The sequence below is a fragment of the Tenebrio molitor genome, chromosome 3 (assembly GCF_963966145.1).
Source record: "Tenebrio molitor chromosome 3, icTenMoli1.1, whole genome shotgun sequence".
In the NCBI taxonomy this organism is placed as follows: domain Eukaryota; kingdom Metazoa; phylum Arthropoda; class Insecta; order Coleoptera; family Tenebrionidae; genus Tenebrio; species Tenebrio molitor.
The window spans coordinates 22,578,923-22,602,267 of record NC_091048.1 but is presented as its reverse complement, the minus strand read 5'-3'; the positions used below and the strand labels follow the sequence as shown (position 1 = coordinate 22,602,267).

Here is a 23,345-nt window from a genome sequence, read left to right as displayed (position 1 = left end):
CGTGTCTTTTCAGTCCAAGAAGGTCTTCACATTTATTAGCTAACAATATAGCTGAACCCTCGACGAAACGAGTGACTCGTAGGGTTCTCTGGATTTCTCAGGAATCAGAGCCGAACGCCCCACATTTCAAGCTTCTTCTACAACATCTACTTCTTTTTTGGAATCACCAAGATCACTCATTTTACTGTTCTTTTTGAACACGACTGGCGTCAATAATATTAAATGTGAAGGGTAGCACATATCGCATTGCCTATTCTATTAATGCTTTGTAATAAATATGCAATCGCGCAAAAACGTCAGAAGCATCTCAGACAATAATTGGAGTCGTCGCTGCGCCTCTCCAAACAGTTGTCGTGGATCGGTAAAATGTCCTTACCATTCTTGATACTTAATAAACTATAAAGTCTGTGTGAACGATTCTTCAAAAATTTTGAAGATTATCCTCAATGCTTTTAGAAGATCCAAAATGTTGCCAAAATTTGAAATTGAACGGAAAAATGTATCTGGTTAATTTTGTCTCCTTTTTCCTTTGTTCTTATTAGTATTTGATTGATTAATTTAATTTAAAATAAATGATTACTTTCGCCATTCGTAGTATTGGCACCAAGGTAACCTTCGAGAATAGAAGAACCAGCAGCACGCGGAGTAGTATAGTCGTCCAAGTACGTTAAAGTTATAATGCACTTTTAACTGTATTTACAGTTCTTGGACTATCATAACACACTAGTTGTCTAACTGCACACGCCTGAAATAATCCGCGCTAAAGAGATCCTGCTCATCATTCGAACCTCTAGGGTAAGTCATTTTCTCATTTATCCAGTTGTGAATCCCGTCTACAAAACATTTCGCAGATTAAGATTAAGCCAAAGTGCCCTAGACCACTCGCACCAATCATCTCGAAGTAAAACATTTACAATTTTTTAGAAAACAAAGACAGTCTTATCATGAAACGAAATGCTGTTCAATATTAATGTTTTTTCTTTCAGGGAATTTTTAAGAAAATATTATTACATATCTTCGTTCGTCATTATTTGTTCACTAGACAATCTACCTAATAACTGTTATCTAATCAGATGAATAAGTACAAAAAGATGTGCCTAAATAGACTGACATATTGGCGTTGTTTTGGTGATAAGATAATGCTGCTATATCTGGTTGACACTCTATTTGTCATAAGAAATACGTAATAATATGCTGTGTGTTTTCTACGTACAGTGCGGACGTAAATAGTCTCCCCCTCCTAACAAAAGCCTCCAAGATACAAGGCTTTGTGTGATAGTCGGTTACCATTTTCTTCCTTCCCATTTCGAATATAAATCTGATTTTGCTATACTTTGTATTCTCGAGCAAGAAGCATTTTATCAAATAAAATGCATGTAAACATCAAACTTGACAAGTGACAGTTTATTAAGTTACTCTGCACATTTTCGTAAATTTTGTTTTCCATAGCCACTCTTATTTCTCTTTTTATTGATCATATTGTATACTCAATTTCATATAAATGTGCATCTAAGCAAGCTATGAAAATCTGATTTTCTGTTGGTATGAAAGTTACTTCGACTTTCAAACTTGCTTGCCCTGCGTGAACCTTGATTATAATTTTTTAGTTATGTTGTCCGTTTCGGCATTGTTGATTTCAGAAGCACTGTTACATTTTTTTACTGATTAAACTAAAGTAATTCACGAATTCTTATTTGCTTTTGTCTTTGTATTTTCACCAAATAAAGATTTATTGGAGATAACCTATACGCTTGCCCGATATCGTTTTCTGACGACTGTCGCGCCGCCTCGCGGAGGCAGCGCGCAGCTTTCAGTTCGTGTTTTCAAAAAAAATATATTTTTTCCAACTTTTTTTTTTCTCAAAAATTTCCTTATGTAAGATAACAAAATTTTTATACTGGCGTTTAGACAATTAAAAGGGCTATCAGAATCAAGAAAAAAAATAGGGGGTTTCCATTTAAAAAAAGTATCCATGACGTCATAACTCGAAAACAAATGACTGCTTGGAATTTTATTTTATATGAAAATATGTATTTTTATAAACTAAAATTGACCTGTCCAAAGATTATTTGAAAAAAAAATTGTTTAATTTTTAATGAATTTATTCCACACTTTTGCCGCTCACTGTATATGTTGTTTCGCTCTCGTTTTTAACACAAGTTTCAAACAAAAATGCCATTTGGGCCATATTTAAGATGGACATTATTTCTCAACAGGATGGAACTCCCCGCACTTTTAGCCCTGCACTCTTACCTGGTGCAAAATTTAAGAGGGGTGAGGGAGTCCACATTGTATAACGTTATTTGTAAAGTAAAGAAACATTCTACAATGTGTCTCATTTAAACTGCAGTTTATTTATTTTCGTTATTTTTTTGGAGTATAAATTTGAATTTTTACACTTCATGGGGTATATTTTTTTTAAGTAAGGTAGACTGGTAACATTTTTCCAAACTTCTTCTATCGTCCTTTAGGAAGTATCTTTAGTACTTATTCCAGTCCCAGCTAATGTATTAAAATTACTCTGTAAGTCGTCAAATTCAAAATGTTACAACTGACCCCAGTCTCCCCTACTAAACTCAATTGGAAGTTCTTCGTGTTGAAGATATTAAAGAAGTTATTAGAAAAAGTTGTTCGGAATCAAATTTTGTACTTACCGAGTTTCAAGAGAAAATTTACATTCTGATATTTTAAATAGTCCAACAAAGATTATGCTTCATTTATTTCTTCCACGCTCACTTTAGTAATAATCAGAGAATTATACCACGTGTAATGAGCTTTCAGAGCTTTTGAGAAAACTGTTCAGTAATGAAACGAAAACACTGTTTCACTACTAGCAGAATTTTATGAAATACAGCAAAACGAAAATACGATGCAAATGCGTTTATTATAAATAATATGTAAAGGGTGTTATCATTACATTTTCAAATTTCACAGCCGTGATCTTCAATGAAGATGATTTTTGTTTCTTCCATCCAGAAGCAAGTCGAGAAGTTTACAATGCATTAATGAGGATTCTACTTGTTGCAGAACAAACAGCCACACTAAGTAGCATTAATATCAAAACGAAAAACATTGCAATAGGTTTTTCTTCATCGCTGGTAACTCTAAAAAATTTAAATTAAAATCATTCTTAAAGTGTTGATAAATCGACTTACCGTCGCACGTGTGTGATACAAAGATTCACAATATATCCGTTAGAGAATGCAAAGAGGATTATAAAAATTATATAAGCGTAGTCATTGTTGAAAGTTACCGAAAGGTGTTCACGTGGTTGAGCATTGCACAAGAGAATCATAGGAACCAGGGCTATTCGACAGCAACTGATCACAAAAATCACAATCTCGTTGCTTGGCTATAAAATTCAACTTGAGACACAATTTGAGCTTTTTTACTAAGTTTTACCTTTTTGAGTGTTATTCCACATTCCCTTCCGATATAATCAAAAAGGTAATAAAACAAGAAACTTATAACAGGTCCGAAGAATACATCTGAAATAAGTCATTTCACATTCGATTGTTTCTCAAGAATGTACCAACTTACCGTTCCATTTGTTGCCATTTCCTTTGTCCACCGAGAGAACAAGTGTTGTCACACCAGGATGTAGCATAATGCTTGAACCCAAAACTATAAACAACGAGCCCAAATAAAATTTATTCTTCTGTAGCACCGAGACGACTATTTCTTTGCTCATTTTCGGTCTTTTAGCCTCTACTATTTTCGCAGAGTGATGCTGGAAAAATCTGGATCGTCTCGTAGAGATCAAAAAGCCGACTAGCGTCAAAAACACGAAGAACATTCCCATCAAAAAGTATATCAAGCCTCTAGTGGTCGGATTTTCCGTCACACCAAGTGCAAAAATTTGCACCAGAGCTGCAAGGACGCCGCAAATTGATTGGCCCGAGAAAAGGGTAATCATGTATCTTGGTGGAAATTTTACAGCCAGTTGGAAGACGGTCACCATAAAGCATCCACAGAATCCTAAAATTCCAGAATGAGAATCGTTCAAAAACTAGAATGAGACACTTGCCAGTGAGAGCAAATCCTTTTATTAGTGTCAGGATAAAAAAGGCTCTTTGCCCTGTGGATTAAAAAAATTGATAGAATGTTTAATTAGTGTGGTAGTTAGACTTACATGAATCTGTGTTAACTTTGGCAAAAATGCAAGTTAGGATGAAAATAGCGATTACACCGCAGAGAGCTCCAATTATTCGTTTGACTATACTTAATTTCTTCATAAGAAAGTGTGTGGTGAACGATATTGAAGCCATATTGCCAACAGTTGATATAATAGAAAAATCTGAAGTAAACTCCGCTTGCATCGAAGTCTTGTTTCCATCATTGTAATCTTGAAAACTTGCTGGGTCTCGAAACTTATACATCCAGTACTGCAAACAAAAAATTAACCCTTCTATACACTTAGTAAAAATGTGTTGAACTTACATCGGTGGCAGTTGTAAAAAAATTCGATGTGATTAACGTCACTACGCCTAGAGCGTAAAACAAGATGTATGTGGCATAACATTTGTCTTTAGGAATATAATATGAACCCTTTTGATTTTCCATGTTTTAGGATGAGGTAGAGAACACTATAATGCGTGCATTTGAGTGCCACAGCTTTTTATTTATAGTTTTTAATCGCAACTTGTTTTTTCCGTTGTAGAATCATATACGTAAATGATATTCTAGTGATGCTCATGAATCAGCAGGCTAGGACCAACACTTCATCCTCGATAAGATAATTATGTAATTTTATATAACACGTTTCTTATCTAAATCCTCATACACGAGTCACTTCAGTTTTGCTTGTTTTTTCCGTTTTCAGAGGTTCTATTTGATTAAATAGTACAAAGTCTAGAATTTTGAGGCGTTATCAAAATCAAAATTAAATTCGAACAAACCATTCCCAAATTTTCAATAATTTGGAAGTTCAACTAAACTTACAGCTACACTGTACTAGACTGTATACTAATTGTTATGTTTTTACAGGTGGTTCATTTGATTTATCAAATTAAGGTCAACAACACAAGTACCTACTTCAATCAAGCTCAGTAGAGGAAGACAAAAATTCGATATTACCATTTTGACAAAACAAAGTGAATTCTTTGGTTTTTCAATTAAGTGCTTTGCTATAGCACAGCAAAGGAAGTGCTGAAGTACTTGAAGTACAAGCTTGAGAAGCTTTGGCGTCTCTTGATATCTGAGCCTTATAGTGGCGTCCAGAGCTCATTTCCACAGAATACAATCTACAGTTTGTGAATCCTTCCGAATGATGTATCTATCACAAATGTAAATTTTTTTTCGCTTTTCAGTCGCGTCCATTTTTGAAGTTTTGATGAAAAATAGCATGTGCTAAATCACTGAATTCAGAAAAAAAATTCTTTTCAAAAGTGTAAAATTTGACCCCTTGTGGTATTTAAAAAAATCGAGTCAGCTTGATATAAATTTCAAAAAATTACAAAGAATAGAACTTAACTTCGCGTAACCATATACTAAATCTCAAGTATATTCCATAATAGTTATTTATGTATTAAGGGCGTAAGAGGGCTTTTATGGCCTGAGGTGTGATTTTGAGCCCGAGTGATAACGAGGGCTAAAAACACGCTGAAGGCCATAAAAGCCAGTTCACGCCCGCAGTACATACACTATTTTATGCACGATCAAGACCTAAAACCCTAACATTTAACAAAAATTAATAAATAAATGTCTGCCCACACCACGGGATGTTTGCATCGCGTGCCCCCGTCAAATTTTTAGTTTTGCGCGTAACCTTGGAAACAGTGAAAACACCCGTAGCCATTATGCCAATTGCAATTTTCGGTTATAAATTCATTAACGAAATGATAAACGAGGATGAGAAAGCGGCAGAAATGAGTGTCCAGCATCGAGTAATCCCCATTCGGGATTAGGTAATTTAAGTTAAGTGGCAATTTTTTTCCTAATTTCACCAAAAATGTTTTTGACTTTTATTTGACATATCTTTATGGCCCACGGGCATAAAGTGATCCGTGGGCCATAAAGAGACGTTTATGTCAAGAAAATTTGTGCATAACTGTCAAATTATAATATAATCGTGCATAAACGTTTTTAAAAATACATATTTATCAGTTTCCGTAGTTGTTAGCGAAATCTAAAACCATGATCACCGCCAATAGTTATAAAAACTGAAACAGTTTCAAATCAATGAAAGTAGTAGTGAGAGATTCGATATATGTATTCAAAATTTATTTTAATAAAATAATTTTTGTTGAAGTGTTTGATTGTTGTGTTACCTCTCAAGCTCATCAAAATGGTTGCCTAGGTATTCAATAATACAATGCTATTACGTATTTCTAGGTAGAAGTAATTCTCAGGTTACAGCGTTGCCTTTTTTATATTTTAAAATTGCGTATATTTCCTAAATGGAGAGTCAAGATTTTTTAAAAATATTTTTCCAGCACTCTACCACATCCCTAAATGACGTACCTTCAAGGAAATGCGGTACTTTCGGGACACCTGTATAATCATAGAACAAAAAAATATATACCGCATTTTCTAATATTAAACTAATTTTTATTCTCACAAGCTACATACGAGTATGAGCTAAACTGATAGGAACACAAAGGCGACTATCAATTTCTTGACCTTGCTGATAAAATTAAACACTAATAAACTGCTTCAAGTGAAACTGTACTGCTTTTAACAGCACACATTAAACAAAGGAAACTGTTGAGGTTATTGAAAGTTTGAATTTAATCGATCATTTAATCAGAATCTGAATCTTCCTCTTTCTCACTTTTCTTGTCTTTATCATCGCGCGGTTTTGAATTTCCCCGCTTATTCCAGCCACCTCTCTTATTATAATTCTGACGCCCACGATTTGATGAGTGATTGTATCCTCTGGAAAATTGGTTGTGTCCTCTTGACCATTGGTTGTATCCTCTGGACGGTTGATTGTTTCCTCTAGACGAGTGGTTCTGTCCTCTGAACAATTGGTTGTATCCTTTGGCCGATGTTTGATAAAATCCTCGTTGTGACTGCTGACCATAGGGCGGACCATGGTACTGGTTCAACGGCGGACCTTGATAATACGTATGAGGAGGACCACAGTATTGATTCGTACCATAATATGGACTTTGTGACGGTCCGTACTGTGGTCCTTGTGGTGATGTGTAAGTGGGCCCCAATGGAGGTCCATAATACGGCACCTGTGCTTGACCGTGATAATAGGAACCTTGTGGTGGTTGCGGTGGACCCTGGTACGAGAAATTTTGTTGCGGGTAAGGATTGCACTGATTTGAACCCTCAGCATATGACGACTTAGAATCCGTATTATCATTCGGGGGTGCCTGTTTCAGTTCAACCTTCACAGTAACATTCCGGTCATTATCTGCTTTCCGGGGCGGGGGATTTGATGGTTCCTTCTTGGGTCTTGCAGATGGTGGCGAATACTGACGGTGAGGGTGCCTCGATTGAGACTGTTCTTGCCCCTGTCACAAAATAATACAATATTTATAACATATCACATCATGCCTATCGCTAACGTATTGAAACTGAAAGATGCAATGAGTAGATTGGTCTTTGTCATGACAGGGAAAAACTACACTATTCGTATTATTTAAAAAAATCATTAACAAGCAATTGACTAGAATTACTACGAGTGATCCATAAATGAGAATTAGATAATAAATAGAATTATCACTTACTGCAACGATTTTCAAACGCCAACTCACCAAGACAAAGAAAACATCTAAAAGTTTTGCTACAGTAAATCTATTATTTAACGGCTTTGACCCCTTTATTAATTGCATCGATCACTCGATCAGTGCAAGTGCACACTAAGTACCTAAACATATTTTGTAGCTTACCATCGGATTTCAATGTTTAAATATAGATGAACTCAAATTACTTTAAAACCGGAATGTATGTAAAATACACACGAACTGTACAGCTGCACGATATTGACTGTTGTCCTTCACACAAGCAACAGCGCCAGCGAATTACAGCGTAATGGACTTCCCCGAATTACCAACATCAGCTCAAGACAAAACATCATAATATGATGTGGTATTTTTAAATGTAGCAAGTTATTGATTAGTAAAAATGTATGTATGTATGTATTCATCGCTTGGAAGGTTCGGTGAAATTTTTTTATTGTGTTAAATTTTAATAAAACCAAGAAATTTTAATTTTTAAATATTCAAAAATTGTCCGAACTTTCTTTCACGATTAAAAAACGTTTTTTCGAACAATTTTGGTGTTCCACCTATGAAAACAAGAGGATACCTTTGTGTCCTCTTCGTTGTTCAGTAAAATTCTACTGACGTTTTCTGCTGCCAGTTACGTAATGTAATATTCCAACAGAATCTTATTTGCTGAATATGTAATTTTATTTGTTCAGATAACTAAATTGTTTACGTGCGATATGTATATTAATAACAAAATAGCTCCTTTCCATACGTTACACTGCCCCCTCAGTACCTGAGGGCCGGGATGACCTCATAACCTTACAATCCGAAACGTATGCTCGGTGCATTTGGTTGCCACCACCAGCCGTCAAGACGCGCCCGGTCAACGGCCTAGCCGTGTCATGAGCCAAAGCTGCCTCACCCGGACATCCGGTGCTCAAGAATTATACCATGGTATCTGCTCGAGGTTTTACGCATTGAGGTACAGGTACTGATCTATAGCCCAGGTTGCCCAACCTGCTATCACCCAGTTACCGACACACCTGGTAACTGTATCTCTATACCGGCTATCACTAGCCTAATTCACTACACCACTTCCGGGCCACAATTATTCACCTGCCGTCACTCTCGTACTCGTACCTTGGACAGCCCGTCGGTTTCAGCTGCCAAGCCCACACTGCCCCTGTCTCGCCTGTGGAACTCTTAAAAATCACCCCCCGAGTCAAGGACCTTTCAAAACATAATTTATGAGCCACATGTTTGGGGTGGAAGAGGTAGTTTTTCTGTTGCGTTTTTAAAATTCTCTTACAGTAGGTAGTTCACCATCATACTACAAGCGAGTGTAACATCAGAAAATTATTTAAACAATCAATTTAAAGTGCCTACCTAAAAGACTGTTTCAATAAGGTTTACTAAACATACAGCGTGACTTTGAAGGTTGTACAATGTACAGATATTTTAACCTGTACCTGAGGTAGTAGATGTTAAAAGAAGGCAAAATAACCCAGCCTGTCTTATAAAGAGCGATCAAATTAATTTGTAATCGAGTAATCCATGAATCCTAAATCGTATGTCGTTTCTTGAACTCTACGTTCCAATAGACACAGCTTGAAACACAGGTTAGATCTCGACATATGAATTGCAAAGACCTACGGATTCAAATCCATGGATGGCTCGATTACAAATTAATTTGATCGCTCGATACAAATGTTAATGGTTTACAAGAAAATCAAAGAAACCACTCTGTTTTGGAAACGCTGAAAATTTTCAAATTTGGCGGGCAGTTTTGACTTGTGACATCCTGACATCCGCCTGAGAACACTCTCAGTACTTTCTCGTCCTTTTTCACGATTCACTCTACTTTTGGTTTCGGACAGTCTCGCACAAGTGTGGTCCCTCACAATTATAGCACCTCTTGTCCTGTTTTGCTTCCGTGCTGACGTGCTCACACTCGGCTAATCACTTTCAACTTGAAGCGTCGTCAGCGGCATTCTACCTATCGCACTCAAGTATGCATAGAGCTCGTTGGTGTTTTGAAACCTTGAAACCTTGGCCGTTCTAGCGATGCCTTCGTCCGTAATTTCCCCTATGACGGCGTCAACCAAGAAAGTTTCAGGAATTTTCAGTTGCGGTGCAATGAGTTTATCGACTTTGTTGAAGCAGTACGCGCTTAGATCCTGCCCTTCGTGCGTCTCGTACAACGCTTCCCACAGCAATTTGGCGAAGCGGATCGGTTTGCTGAACTGCTTCACCATTACTTTTCTCATCTTTCTTCGTAAGTTTTTCCTTTTCTTCATATTAGACGACTCACTGCTGATCGTTGAGCTCGTGCTCAAACTCGAGCTTACTTCCTGGCGTCTTTTTTGATCTAGCATGGCACTCTTTGCTAGTTGACGGGTGATCCACCCGCTCTTCTGGCGAACCAGTAGGTAGTTCTATTGGATTTGGTGCATGGTGTGCTCAATTCCAGGATGTCCGACCTTATCGTGGCAGAGTCGGAGGATCTGCCATCTCGCCGTTTTGACTACCACCCACAAATTTTTCCCGTCGGGAAGTTTTCTATATATTTTATCGTTCTTCAGCTGGAACTTTAGAAAGTATTGTTAGTGTCATTGTTTCTTATGTTGGTCTTCAGAATGTCACGTATTCTGACCAGCTGATCGTCCTGTAGTTGTGCCGCGAGAAACCAATCTCCTTCTGTTATGTCAACTTAGTTAATTTCGGCAATTCCACGAGGGTATCGACGGAGCGCGTCGACGTGAGGCATTCGTGCTCCAGGGCGATACTTGACGTCAAATGTATATTCCTGAACTTGGAGCCACTAGCGACCTACCCTTGGAATTAAGTCGTTTTTGAAAATGCCGTTGCACTCGCGTCCGTGTGGAACTGGAACTTGAACTATGACTGCTACTGCTAGAACTAGAGCTGGTGGAGGGCGACCGACGTCTTCTTTGGGTCGTGAAGACTTTCCTCCGTTTTTGTTCTTTTGACGTGATGGCTTCATGGCGGAAAACACTTCTCACTTAACACTCGTAGGCCGTTATAGGCAACAATCCCACTTCTGATTTTGTTAGAAATGATCATAAAACACTTTGTTACTTTGAGAAACGTTTTTACTAATGACACATTTGCTGATGACACATTAGACTTTGAGGGAGAGAGAGTCAATGCATGAATGAATCTCCCCCTCTTAACATTTGGTTTATACCGGGTGATCAAAAAGGACTGTTTAAGTTGGCAGTACAATTAAGAAAATTTTATATTTCGGTTATTTATAACACTGCAACCGGGTATGTTTTGTTGGTTTATTTGACAAATATCTGATGTAGGTATAGCATTAACAACGACAAGCCATCAACAACCGAAAGTTACTCCTGTTATACAATTTAAAATACAATTCAGTGTTACCAACTTAAACAGTCCTATTTGATCACCCCGTATAATACCCCCATCCCCTATATTTCATCATCATGACCGCGTACTCGGACCATAGAGGTGACCATATAATATGGTCATACCAACGATCACACCACCTTGTTTTCATACTTCGTCATCGGGGGTGGAAGGGGCAAGGGTGTCCTGGTGGTGCCATCGCGATGAATTCAAAGATTTTCTTACCGTCTTACCGTCCAAAACAAAGGAAGAGGGATTACAACTCCTACAGTTAGTTTTTTCGAGTACTACGCGCAAACGTGGCCAAAAGGTTGGAAGCAAATAGGTCCAAACAAGACGTATATTTTAACAAAAAGCGTAAGGCAGTGCCTTCATATAACATAGGCGATCAAGTGTTGGTGAAAATCACGAGTCATCCAGCTGAGAGGGAAAGCAAAAAGTTGAAGGAGAATTCAAGAGACCTTTTACGGTTGTGGAAGTGATCGGTATGTAGTAGGTATGTATTGACCTGTTGAGTTTACAAGGATGAAAGAACTGACAAGGTTGGCGTAACTGCAGATGGACGAAGGGAAGTCTGTGGGAGAGGGTTACACTACGTGTTGAGTTTTACATGAATGAAAGAACTGACGAGGTTGATGTAACTACAGATGGACAAAGGGAAGTCTGTGAGTGAGAGTTACACTACGCGTCGAGTCGAGAAAAAGAATTAAAAGGTGGTAAAGTTGGTGGTAGTTCAGACGGACATGGGAACCCTGGTACACAACTATACCAGTTACCAAAGAAGAGTGAGGCAAAAAAAAAAATAGACAAATGAGGCATCTACTTGTGGCCACATCACTAATGATTGTTATGAACTTCTAGGTAGTCAAGACATTTGAGGACAAATGCTCGTCAGGATGACCGAGTGTTAGGAGCGGTGTTGAACCGGCAACCCTGGCTCTTGAGATGGGCACGGAGAACAGCGGCAGTGTGGAACAAGCAGTAGCTCGTTGTGGACCGCAATTTACCTAATAACCAATAACTGTTGAATTACCTTCGTTGTTAAAAAAAAGATCTTGATAGTACCGATTGTGTTAACCAACGTAAACCCTGTAATGATTTGAATACATTACTTTTTCCGCCAAATATTTGTACCTGCGCAAAACGGTAACAAATGTGGTCGTGATCGTCATCGAATCGGAGGAGCCCTACGTTGTGATTTTCTTTTGGCGGAAAAAGGTTCGGAATGCAAACGGTGAGGGTTCCAGTTGGAAGAGTGCCGCAAATAAAACACACATGTGAGGGACGCAAAATACCTTTTATTAAAAATGTCTGTAATAACTTTGATGGAAAAGAAATTGAAACGAATACAAAGGACAGAAATTAAGTTTTACGAAGTACAAGAAATTAACTAGTTGAGTACATCACAAAGATAAACGACAAGATGAATGCAACAATATTTAACATAACAGAAAAACGGGCACATGACAGACAAAATGACAGTTAAAGCTTGCAAAACAAGTAAACAAATTATGGTGCAGTTATTACAGACAGGGACGGATGAAAAACCCTCTTCAAAAACCGTATCCCAGGTATTACTCATATTTTACAATTCGATTAATGACAAAACAATGTTTAATTTGAAACTATGCGGTCAAGGTACGCCGACGGGAACTTAGAGCTGGAGGTAACAAACTTTCGGCCGCGAGGGGACTCAGAAGAATAATCTGAATCATCTTGAGAACAAGCGACGTTTATAGATATTCGTGGTATTAATGAACGTCAGACTATTTCGCCGACCAAGTAAGAGTGACAGAGCGTCTCGGGGTTGTACGATTAGCATCACTAAACAGCATCAGCGAATATTTAGCTCCACCGTCCCCAACCAACCGTTTCCGGACAAAACCCCGAAATCTCTATAACCTCGACGGAAGCTTCACGAAAACATCCCGCCGCCGCAGATGCGAAGACCTAGGTCCGTCTCCGCTAACGGCTTTAAATAACCGTAGCTTCCACAGAAATTTACTAAACAAACCCCACGACTTCCTGATTGTCACCTAGCTCCCATAGGGCGCACTTACAACATTTTACTTTAACCTTTCCGAAATCTAGCAACAACACAAAGAAAAAAAAACGAGTTTAATTCAATCGAACCAGCGTAACATTTAAACGATGAGAAAATTCAGCAAAACAAAGCGCAACCTTAAACAATGACAAATAAACAAAACAAAACGCAACATTAAACCATACGCAAATAAAAGGGGACAAAACGCGAAGTAAAATAACGATATAGTATATTAAGTATAAAGAACGGTAATGACAATGTACGGATCGAAGACAATTGTTTGCGACGACTCCAATATTGTCTGAGATCCGTACATTGTCATTAACGTTCGTCATGCTTATGAGATTTTTTGCGCGATTGAATATTTATTACAAAACATTCCTAACTACATAAAATGCAATGCGATACGACGCCCTACACATCGTGTTGCCACAATGCCGATTTTTGTACTGCGTTTCTAAGGCAATCTGCAAACAACTACCGCCATTGCAGTTTTTGTGTGAATTGTGCCAGTTGCGTTGAAAAACCCAAAAAAATGAGTGATTCAAGTGATTCTGGCAAAGAAATTGATATAGAAGAAGCTTGGAATGTGGGGCGTTCGACTCTGATTCCGGAAAAATCCAGAGAACGATACGAAAACACGTACAAAATTTTTCAAAATTGGTGCACCAGGAAATGTGTAAATATCACCGAGAAATCTTTGTTGGCGTACTTTGTGACAAGAAATAACAAATTAAAAGCTCCAGGAAGCCTGTGGGCTGAATACTCGATGTTAAAGTCGACAATTTTTCTTCACGATTCTGTTGATATATCGAAGTTTTCTACGTTAATTGCCTTCTTGAAGAAAAAGAATGTGGGATATCGGCCAAAAAAGGCCAGTGTTTTTACCAAAGACGAATTTATTAAATTTTTACGTGAAGCACCAGATGAAAAATTTCTTCCACATAAGGTAAATTCCCTGTCTTACATCAAGTGTTATACATTAGATAAAGATTGTTGTATTTTTTAGGTCGGAATGATATTAGGAATAGCTGGGGCCTGCAGAAGAGAGGAGAGTTATATAACATGAAAATTGAAGACTTTGAGGAACGTGACGGATTAATCATTGTGAAACTTCCTCAAACGAAGACACATATTCAGCGATCATTCGTTGTTATTAACCAACCAGACGAAGAAGTTCACTATTTGGATATCTATCACAAATATAGAAACCTTCGTCCGAATAATGCAAGATCATCTCATTTCTTCTTAAATTATCGTAACGGAAAATGTACAAATCAAGTAATTGGGAAAGGTACAATTGGAAGTTGGCCATCTAAAATTGCTGAATATTTGAAATTGAAAAATTCTGCCGGTTATACGGGCCACTCATTTCGTCGTAGCTCGGCTACATTGTTGGCCAATAAGGGTGAAGACCTGCTGGGATTAAAACGACACGGCGGTTGGAAATCTTCCACTACAGCAGAAGGATATATCGAAGATTCTGTGGAGAATAAAATAAAATTTGCTTGTAAAATTCTTCATGGAGACAATAGCAAACAACATTTGAAACCAACAACTTCAAAAGACTATCAAGAGGAGAAGGAGAATTTGGGGTATGAAAATTTTGATAATGCGGCAAATCCCCTAATTTTATTTAATTGCAGCGCCAAGGAAGTCCCAATACAGGAGTCATTTGGAGAGACAGCTAACATCGTGTCCTCCACTTCTGTGTTAGAACAAAACAAGTTGTTGCCATTGACAATAGGAAATTGCAACAATTGTACGTTTAATGTTTTTGTACAGAAATAAGTATTGTATTGTATTGTTCATGTTCAATAAATTTACTTACCGTTCTAGAACACCAAAAATTACTTACCATCGAGTTTATCGTTAGCAACGAGTAAACAGAGCTTACCATCTTGGAAACAGACGTGGTAAACAACCAAATAGAGTACAATCGCGCAAAAAAATAAAAAAACGCTTTAACTGGCACAAATATCGGTAAGCAGCATAAATAACGAATACAATAATCGTTGGTAATGTTAAACAAAAAGAAAATGGCGGGTCGAGTGCCGTTAGAAAATGCTAGAAAAAAACAAAATGGACGCTCGCGGTTCGGACGACGGCTCCTAATTTCCGAAATTACCTGATTACCAAAAAAATGAACCTCCCGGGAGAAACTTAGGGATAACGCTTAAAATTAACAAATGGGCGCTTCTTAAAGAAACAGCATGCAACAAAATGAAATCTACAACATACCCTTACCACGTGGTCCTGCCCTCAAAAACAAAACACAAAAAAAAGGCAACGAAAGTGGGATAAATTACCCAGGTGAATTAAAAACGGTGAATTCCTCACGGGGACACAAAATATCTACTCGGAACGGTAGTGGAATTGTTCAGGTTTAACTTACAAATTTGAGAAACTTGGATCGCTCTTCGCAAGGTGTGTTCGTTTCGAAAAACTAAACAAAAGTGCCCTACCACCCTTCAACCATCCGCGCGAGAGAGCTTCAACCCCCCGCTATATTTCCGCTCGCAGTTCCTAGTCTAGCCGCTAGTACCTTCACATTTGGCGCGCTGTTGTGGCGGTACCGGAAATTTAAATTTTAAACTGGGTCACTACAACCCTAACAATCAGAAGCAGCGATTTCTCGCCTGCGCGTATACGATGCCTGCTACTGCATTACTTGTAAAAATACATAGGTATTGACCCAAATGACCTCTTCGTGTGTCAAGCGAAAATCAATAATGGCCCAGTCAATGCTATCAATGCTATCATTGTTTGTGATACTAATAAAAATTTCTGCCCCATTGTACAGTCGATTGCAAACAAATCAAGGTCATTCTTTGACGCAATTGAAAATGCTCCATTGTAAAACAGTCGTAAATATCATAACCTACCATCATGTTGTATGACATTAATTGTCATTTTTTTCTCATTTTTTTGACACTTTGTTGACATGGGCATAATCAGGCAGGGAAAATTGTTTCATTTGTGACAATCTAACTAAATTTTGAAATGACATTGACGACCAAAATTTATTGCTCGCGACAGTACATTACAGGTCAGAAACAATTGATTTATGTACCATCGGTGGACATTAAAAGCTGGGACGAGATGACAGTTGTATAAAGTCAAAAATTACAAAATTTGTATCACTGAACACAAATGGATCACTTGGTGACAATTTTACACGAAAAATTGAAAAAATTCCCCCAACCGAAAAATTTGTCGAATTCTGTCGACGCGTTTCCTCCAACCAAGTTGGCATTGTCAGGACGATGAACAACATGAGTTTGTTCATCGTCCTGATGATGCCAACTTGGTTGGATGAAACGCGTCGACAAAATTCGACAAATTTTTCGTGTGGGGGAATGTTTTCAATTTTTCGTGTAAAATTTGTATCGGTTAAATTTGGTTTTTTACGAAAAGGTTATAAAAATTATGACGGGGTGAATGACGTTTATTTGTTCAAAACCATCAAGTTTAAGTTTAGTTTATTTTATACTGAATGAAATTGTTTGTTTTCCCAATTAAATGGTTGGTAATTATTCAAGAATCGGTTTTTTGGTGGTCAGAACAGGTAGGTAACAAACAAACATTGAAACTCGACGGGGTAAGAGTTGATTGCAAAGAGTGATGTCAGTGTCATTGCCATCTCGAACTCCAGGCCTTAAGCGTGTGACGTCACGAGGAAGGCCAAACGTCAAAATTGGACATTTGTTTACATTTTCAGAGAGTATCAAATTCGGTGTTTTAATCATTCTTATGGAAAATTGTGAGATAAGCAAAAGCTTGGTGGCAAGTGTATACAGGTGTTTCTGAAATAGGTGCATTAATTTTAACTGGTAATAAAACTCATCAAAAGGAACAACTTTTCTCTCTGCCATTTTGGCGAAAAACGTTGCGTAGTGGCTTAAAAAAATAGGAAAGATTTTCCTAAAACCGTTCATATCTCCAAAACTAAGCTACCTAAAAACGTGAAACAACCAGATTCTTACGAAGTGGATTTTTTGCTATACGGGTAGATTTATTTGAATTTCGATTTCGGCGTTAAAATACGTTTTCTGGATGAAAATGGATGTTTTTTTCATATTAGCCCTGATCTCAATTAGCCATTGCAGTATTTAGTGGCGTAGGGTTATTTTAGTGAAAAACCTCTCCAATTTTTTTTTTGGAATTAAACATCGTTTTTCGGCAAAATGGTAGATAGAAAAGTTGTTCCTTTTGACGAGTTCTATTACCAGTTAAAATTAATGTACTTATTTCTGTTACACGTTGTATAATAGTTTCAGTTGATACCCGGGTATTTACTGTTCATCGAACGTTGCAAGAGACATTGAAACCTGGGAAGTACTATCGGTGGACATTAAAAGCTGGGACAAGGTGACAGTTGTATAAAGTCAAAAATTACAAAATTTGTATCTGTTAAATTTGGTTTTTGAAAAAAAAGTTATAAAAATTATGACAGGGTGAATGACGTTTATTTGTCAAAATTATCAAGTTCAGTTTGTTTCATATTGAATGATATTGTTTGTTTTCCCAATTAAATAGTTGGTAATTATTCACAGAATTGGTTTTTTGGTGGTCAGAACAGGTAGGTAACAAAAAACATTGAGACTCGACGGGGTAAGAGTTGATTCGTTGATTGCAAAGAGTGATGTCACTGTGACAAATGTTAATATGCCAATTTGGGAGAAAGCGAAAGGTTGATACACAATGAAATATTTTTGGATGTCCCAGGTTTTAATGTCCACCGATGGTACATATTTTTATACCCTATCAACATTTTCGTGATTACAAGCCGTTGTAAGGGCAATTTAGTTGAAACTATATTTGCTACACATATAATTAACATGTAAGAAGCATTTGTTGTGATTTGGTGTTATTTAAATGATTCACAAAGTAAAAATTACGCAAAAACAATAAAATACACAAACTTAACCTCACTGTAAATGACAATTTTCGCGTCATTAATGGCATTTTACTCCACGAGGCAGTAATTGTAAAGCCTAAACACATCGTTCTACTAAAAAAAAAGAGTGCTAACCAAAAATTTTACTGTTTTTATTAAATTCTGAAGGTTTAATGCGTTTTTCGATGAAGCCTTTACTGTGACGTCACGATCAAAAACAATTGCTGCCTTAAGGCTTTGTGTTCTAGATGGAAATGTCAGTGTGACACTAGCTAATCTGCCAATTTGGGACAAAGCGAAGGTTTGATACTCTCGTGTCAAAAATGGATTACTCCCTAGAATTCGAACTTTTAGGGAAATAACGTTTTTCACGTTGTGTGTAACTAGAATTTTTAAAAGTTATTTTGAATGCCTAAGGTTGGTTACTTTGAATTGAGATAATAAATATGCCGCCAGTAACCAAAATTGATTGTGAAACGAAAAATCATCTATCACTTAGAAAGAAATTAGTCATCTAGTCATTTGCAACTGTTACAATTAATTTGCTGTCTTACATTTTTGGGATATTTTTTGTTTGTCACCAGAAACCACATAGCCTCCAACCTAACCAAATTTATGGCAACCTAGTAACGAATATCCCTAAATCCTAGGGAGTAATCCATTTTTGACACGAGAGTACACAATGAAAAATTTTTGGATGTCCCAGGTTTTAATGTCCACCGATGGTACATGTTTTAAAAGTAGGAAAATGATGTACTTACTCGATATTTTTTGCAATCGACTGTACATGTGAATTTTTTTTAATCGTCTTGGACCACTAAAGTGTAGTTCGTCGTTTCAAAAGTCGTGACAAAGCTGGATTGGAAAGTTGTAATAAAACATTCACCACGTTAGACTAACTTTATTTATTTATAAACCCTACATACATACATACTATTTATTTTAACGTAGAACCCAGTTATTGAAAACAGTGACTTAAACAACACGTCTGCTAAAATCATTTTGAAAATTCTGGTGATCAGTCGGATGACGATTCCGAACTGGAAGAACGACCACTCTTCTTGCCCTTGTCGGAGATGCGTTGTTGAGACTTTCCACGTTTACCAGGATTGCCGCCGCCTCTTTTGTTATTCGGACGGCCACGATATGATTGTGGATTATTTCCACCCTGGTATTTTTGATACTGTCCCTGGTGTTGCGGTGGGCCATACTGATTAGGCGGTGGACCTTGATTAGGGTAGGGTGCACCATAGTACGGATTCGGCGAAGGGCCTTGATGATAACCACTGTTCGGCCCATACGGGTAATGGTAACCGGGTGGTTGTCCGTGTGGCGGCGGATGGTACTGTCCCTCTGGATAGTACGAACCAGCGCCGTGCGGTGGTCCATATGAACCCTGCGGTGGACCGTATGAGCCCTGCGGTGGACCATATGAACCCTGCGGTGGACCATATGAACCCTGCGGGGGACCGTATGCTCCCTGTGGAGGATGGTAATAATGATCCGGCTGACCATGATACTGCCCCCGACCTCCCCTTTGATGACCTGGTTGTCCTCCCCTTTTCGGCTTCCCAGTTGGTTGAATCACTTCAACTCTCACAGACACATTTGGTTCATCGTCTTGATCATAACGCGGTTCATTGCGACGCGGTTCTTGATAGTTCCTACGAGAGTCATGTCCTGGATATGGTGGCGGAGGCTCGAATCTGCCTGGATTCGAACCTTGGCGATTGTACTGTTGGCCTGGTTTTTGATTTGGATTATAATTTTTCTTAATTTTTCTTTCGTCATCCGTGCTTTTGCCATCTTTCGTTTTGTCACCTTTCGATTTCCCTTTTTTGCCTTCGTCATCGGTGCTCTTCCCACTCTTTTTCTTTTCTTTCGCCACGAACGGCGCCGAAGATTTTGGATGCACATATTCGCAATTTTCCTTATATTCGGAACTTCTCGATGCTTTCTGCTTCTTGATCATTTCATGAATTTTCTTCCCGTTGTGCTTCAGTTTATACAGTTGGTGAATGGTCTTTATGACAGTTTGAGCCGTCACTGCAGGATTCGTAGCTGTATTGAGCCCCAACTGCTCGTTAACCTGAAGACTCGTATCGAACGCCGCTTTGATCTCAGTATATTGCTTCAACAACTGCTCCAAGCTATTAATCATTTCCAAATCCCCATTACGTCCGAGAGTCTTCTCACTAAATACAACAACATAAGTAAAAAAAAAACAAGTAACGCATTATATACTTCCTACCGTGTTATCAAATACTCGATGTAAGCTTTATAGGAATCATTAAAAGGCGAAATGGCGTTATGTTGCAAAAAATGGGCAAACTGAGCTGTACTTTCAATGATGATCTTTCGTTCTCCTTCTAATTCTTCCTTCCTTCTGTCTATTTCTCTCATTAATCTCTGGCTTTCTTGAAGCGCTTCTTCTTTCCTGTGTATATTGTTCTTAACAACGTCATCAACAATCTGATTATCAACGGTTTTCGTTAAATAGTAGACGTGCATATGGATTGAGAAGTCACAGGTGCACTTCATGCATGTTCTTCCGCTCATTGCTGCACAATGCATCAAATTCGGGTCACCAATAATTTCCTTGGTGACACTATTCAAGTAACAAGGATCGTGACATCTCTGACGGTAATGCCATTTTTGCTTGTCCCCAACCTAAAAAAATGAATACAATTATCCCCAAAAATCTGGAAGGATAAAAACAAAAATAGAAAATCGTATTACCTTCAACAGGTCGGCACACTTCGCACTAGTGCAAACGGTAACAGGCTGTGTGAGTTGAGTTACCTCCAAGTTAATAACTGGAATATACATTTTCTTCTTCAAGTCATCCAAACTCTGATTCTCAATTCTCAAGTTCCCTTTGTGTTTCTCCAAAATTCTTATGTTGTCATGGATCAGCTGAGAGATGTCGGCCAGAGGTTGAGAGAGCTGAACAATGATTCTTCTTGCCTCATTAATACTGAACGTATTTGCCAACTGGTGAGGTTTTAGCGGATCACGTGAAGCATCTCCAACAATGTACGAGATCAACCTAAAATCCACGATCAGCAAGTGTAAGAACAGATAAAAGTATTAACACACCTCCAACACTCTTTGGATGAGTTCTTCCAGCTTTCAACAAACCGGTCTTGCACATCTGGACCGAATTTCATACCACCATTTTTTATGGCTATCAAGAAGCGGAAGGCCTCATTGTCCAACGAGAAAACGTTGTCGTTGAGTTGGATGTTTACATGTGGCGGTTTAGCCTTAATCTCGTCGATAATAGTTTTCAAACATGGCAACGTCTCGCCTGGGGTATAATTAGTCCCTCTGGTGTTGGTAAAAATGAAGATGATGTTTTGACTTGCAGACTTCTCCAATCTGGACAATATCTGGTTCACGCAGTATTCGAACAGAACAGTTCTTCTTGCATTTGTTGGCTTCATCAAGAAGCAAATGGCGTGGAGCTGTTGCAGTTGTGACAAATAAGCCAAAATATTTTCGCAGTTGATATCATCCTGCTCGATTCCTCTCGGATCGCCCATTCCCGGTGAATCAATCAATCGCAGTTTAGTCTGACCTCCTCCTATTGGAAAGACGTAAGTCTTCACGTCCTGAGTCGCCGCAGCCCCTACTTCTTGGAATTCATTTTTATCCGAACCCACATTGATGGTGACCGGTTCGAAGTGTTCGTTCGTCACAGTGATCTGAGTCGGGATGAGGATCAGGAGTTCATCTGCTTTGGAAGCTCTTTTGAAACTCTTAAAGTGCAAGTAGTTGGCGATGGCATTGATAAAAGTCGACTTCCCAACACCGGTTTCGCCCAACAGCAAAATGTTAATATCTTGGTTATCTTTTATTTTTAGGCCGTTGAATTTTTCGGATATTTCTTCCGTAGCCATCTTGATTTAATCTACGAGGTTAAACAATGTTTTTAAAATATTAAACCTACTGTTGTGGCTAAAACGATCATGTTACAAAAATGTAAACAGAAAGCTGTCGCGTCAGAGAGGAATTCATATCAAACGAAAAGAAACGGATAGCTGCGTTTAACTTTCATTTAATTTACGAACTGATAATCGCTGTTTTTTACCGAATTAAAAATACACAATAGCGATAATACCAATGTTATCAATCAGATTAGATAAAAATAAATATTTGTTAGGTATTTGTTGCATTTTCTGGGTTAATTTTCACCACTATGCCTAATATTGCCAATATGTTTTCTATCGTGAGGCAATAACCCTTGAAAAATTCACATTGAAAAACACAGGTTAACTGCAGTTAAAAATAACAGAACGACCATTTACAAAAATCGAATAATTGCAAAATGTGCCTTATTGGTACTTAATTAATTATAACTCAACTACTCACAACAGAAAACTATGCACTTAATTACAAACCAGACAAGAACTCACTTCACGTGATTTGCTAGCTGGCATTTCCACGTTTTATCAGTTCGCAATAAAAACACGTTTCATTCCTGTGGTACACACAACTTTTCTCGTTATCTATTGTCAACATAAACGTAGATTATTAAATATGGAAATATTCGACTTACCGATAATCGCCGATGGCCACTTCCGAGTCAAAAATATCAATGCAATTACAAACAAGCAGTCTCCAACTCAGCTGCATACAAACTAAGCAGAATGTTCGTTGTCCTTGCTTGATAAACGATTGTGTTGGCTCGTTATCCCGAAAAGCCGGACTTCCCCGAATAGTAGAATATAAAACCTACATGTAACTAAGATTACGAGCCGTTCAACGATAATAATTGGTTTTTAAAAAGACTACATCGTTAAAATGAAACATGAAACACGTCAAAATTAGATAATGGACGTGTTAAACCAAGCTATTTGCAATATTTTGAGGCTTAAGTTCGTACGTGTTTTACTGGTTGCCTAGCAAATGTCACTTTAAAAAAAATATGTTTATTGTTATAACAGTTTTATTGATTAAATATAATCAGAGAAAATATAAATTTACGTTAATAATAATTGTTTAAAAATTTTGTTTCAGTTTTAAATGAATACTACAAAAACTGCGTTCAATAGAATTATGAACATTGGATAATTACCTAATTTTCTGAAAGTGTTGTGGAGTCCCCATTTCCATTTGTTTGTGACTTCACGTGACCGGTGATTTTGTGTTAGTAAATCTGGAATCGAAAGTCCACGAAGATAGATGATGTACGGTTCGCATAGTTGTAATTTTAATTCTTTTATCGAATTTGTAATTTAAAATAAAACGGCAGTTCTGACAATACGGTGGTTTTCGTTCTGTTTTTAATTCTAACAATTATGGAATCACCAATGATTACGGAGCTTACATGCAAAATCCA

At 37.8% G+C, this 23,345-nt stretch overlaps 3 protein-coding genes and 1 long non-coding RNA gene across 9 annotated transcripts; 1 reads left to right on the top strand and 3 right to left on the bottom strand.

Annotated features, from left to right (window-relative positions):
• Nucleotides 1-2,865: 2,865 nt before the first annotated feature.
• LOC138126834 (equilibrative nucleoside transporter 3-like) lies at nucleotides 2,866-10,284 on the bottom strand. 3 transcript variants are annotated; one of them, XM_069042631.1, is made up of 8 exons: nucleotides 7,845-10,284; nucleotides 4,441-7,466; nucleotides 4,133-4,385; nucleotides 4,028-4,078; nucleotides 3,541-3,978; nucleotides 3,403-3,488; nucleotides 3,156-3,352; nucleotides 2,866-3,104 (listed from the first exon to the last, which is right to left on the bottom strand). In XM_069042631.1, the coding sequence occupies exons 2-8, from the start codon at nucleotides 4,561-4,563 to the stop codon at nucleotides 2,993-2,995; spliced, it is 1,260 nt and encodes a 419-aa protein (XP_068898732.1). In that variant the 5' UTR covers nucleotides 4,564-7,466; nucleotides 7,845-10,284; the 3' UTR covers nucleotides 2,866-2,992. The 3 variants fall into 3 exon arrangements, with proteins under 3 accessions (XP_068898732.1, XP_068898734.1, XP_068898733.1); XM_069042633.1 differs by lacking the exon at nucleotides 7,845-10,284 and adding an exon at nucleotides 7,710-7,820; XM_069042632.1 differs by lacking the exon at nucleotides 7,845-10,284 and adding an exon at nucleotides 7,683-7,796.
• On the bottom strand, nucleotides 6,741-9,931 carry LOC138126592 (RNA-binding protein FUS-like). The gene is made up of 2 exons (XM_069042386.1): nucleotides 9,713-9,931; nucleotides 6,741-7,466 (listed from the first exon to the last, which is right to left on the bottom strand). Exons 1-2 carry the CDS (start codon nucleotides 9,929-9,931, stop codon nucleotides 6,741-6,743), a joined length of 945 nt encoding a protein of 314 aa, XP_068898487.1.
• A 1,858-nt stretch (nucleotides 10,285-12,142) lies between the features above and the next one.
• Nucleotides 12,143-15,558, top strand: LOC138126835 (uncharacterized). Of its 2 annotated transcripts, XR_011157979.1 has the most exons (4): nucleotides 12,143-12,628; nucleotides 12,696-14,050; nucleotides 14,111-14,696; nucleotides 14,748-15,558. It is a non-coding gene; the product is annotated as an uncharacterized lncRNA (long non-coding RNA). The 2 variants fall into 2 exon arrangements; XR_011157978.1 differs by having other exon boundaries at nucleotides 12,143-14,050.
• A 3,329-nt stretch (nucleotides 15,559-18,887) lies between these two features.
• On the bottom strand, nucleotides 18,888-22,720 carry LOC138125727 (uncharacterized). Of its 3 annotated transcripts, XM_069041178.1 has the most exons (6): nucleotides 22,563-22,659; nucleotides 22,420-22,512; nucleotides 21,101-21,914; nucleotides 20,741-21,050; nucleotides 20,253-20,671; nucleotides 18,888-20,196 (listed from the first exon to the last, which is right to left on the bottom strand). In XM_069041178.1, the coding sequence occupies exons 3-6, from the start codon at nucleotides 21,901-21,903 to the stop codon at nucleotides 19,020-19,022; spliced, it is 2,709 nt and encodes a 902-aa protein (XP_068897279.1). In that variant the 5' UTR covers nucleotides 21,904-21,914; nucleotides 22,420-22,512; nucleotides 22,563-22,659; the 3' UTR covers nucleotides 18,888-19,019. The 3 variants fall into 3 exon arrangements, with proteins under 3 accessions (XP_068897279.1, XP_068897277.1, XP_068897278.1); XM_069041176.1 differs by lacking the exon at nucleotides 22,420-22,512 and having other exon boundaries at nucleotides 22,563-22,720; XM_069041177.1 differs by lacking the exon at nucleotides 22,563-22,659 and having other exon boundaries at nucleotides 22,376-22,512.
• Nucleotides 22,721-23,345: the final 625 nt, after the last annotated feature.

Bases quoted from the DNA above. Each gene is read 5' to 3' on its own strand.
- LOC138126834 (XM_069042631.1), bottom strand. From the start codon at position 4,563: ATGGAAAATCAAAAGGGTTCATATTATATTCCTAAAGACAAATGTTAT. The intron at 4,079-4,132 runs GTAAGTCTAACT...TTTAATCCACAG, and splicing joins CAAAGTTAACACAGATTCAT to GGCAAAGAGCCTTTTTTATC. The intron at 3,353-3,402 runs GTAAAACTTAGT...TGAATTTTATAG, and splicing joins GTGGAATAACACTCAAAAAG to CCAAGCAACGAGATTGTGAT.
- LOC138126592 (XM_069042386.1), bottom strand. From the start codon at position 9,931: ATGAGAAAAGTAATGGTGAAGCAGTTCAGCAAACCGATCCGCTTCGCC. The intron at 7,467-9,712 runs GTTTCAAGGTTT...ATTTTGTGACAG, and splicing joins GCATCGCTAGAACGGCCAAG to GGGCAAGAACAGTCTCAATC.
- LOC138125727 (XM_069041176.1), bottom strand. From the start codon at position 21,903: ATGGCTACGGAAGAAATATCCGAAAAATTCAACGGCCTAAAAATAAAA. The intron at 21,051-21,100 runs GTGTGTTAATAC...CGTGGATTTTAG, and splicing joins TCATCCAAAGAGTGTTGGAG to GTTGATCTCGTACATTGTTG. The intron at 20,197-20,252 runs GTAGGAAGTATA...TGTTGTATTTAG, and splicing joins ATCGAGTATTTGATAACACG to TGAGAAGACTCTCGGACGTA.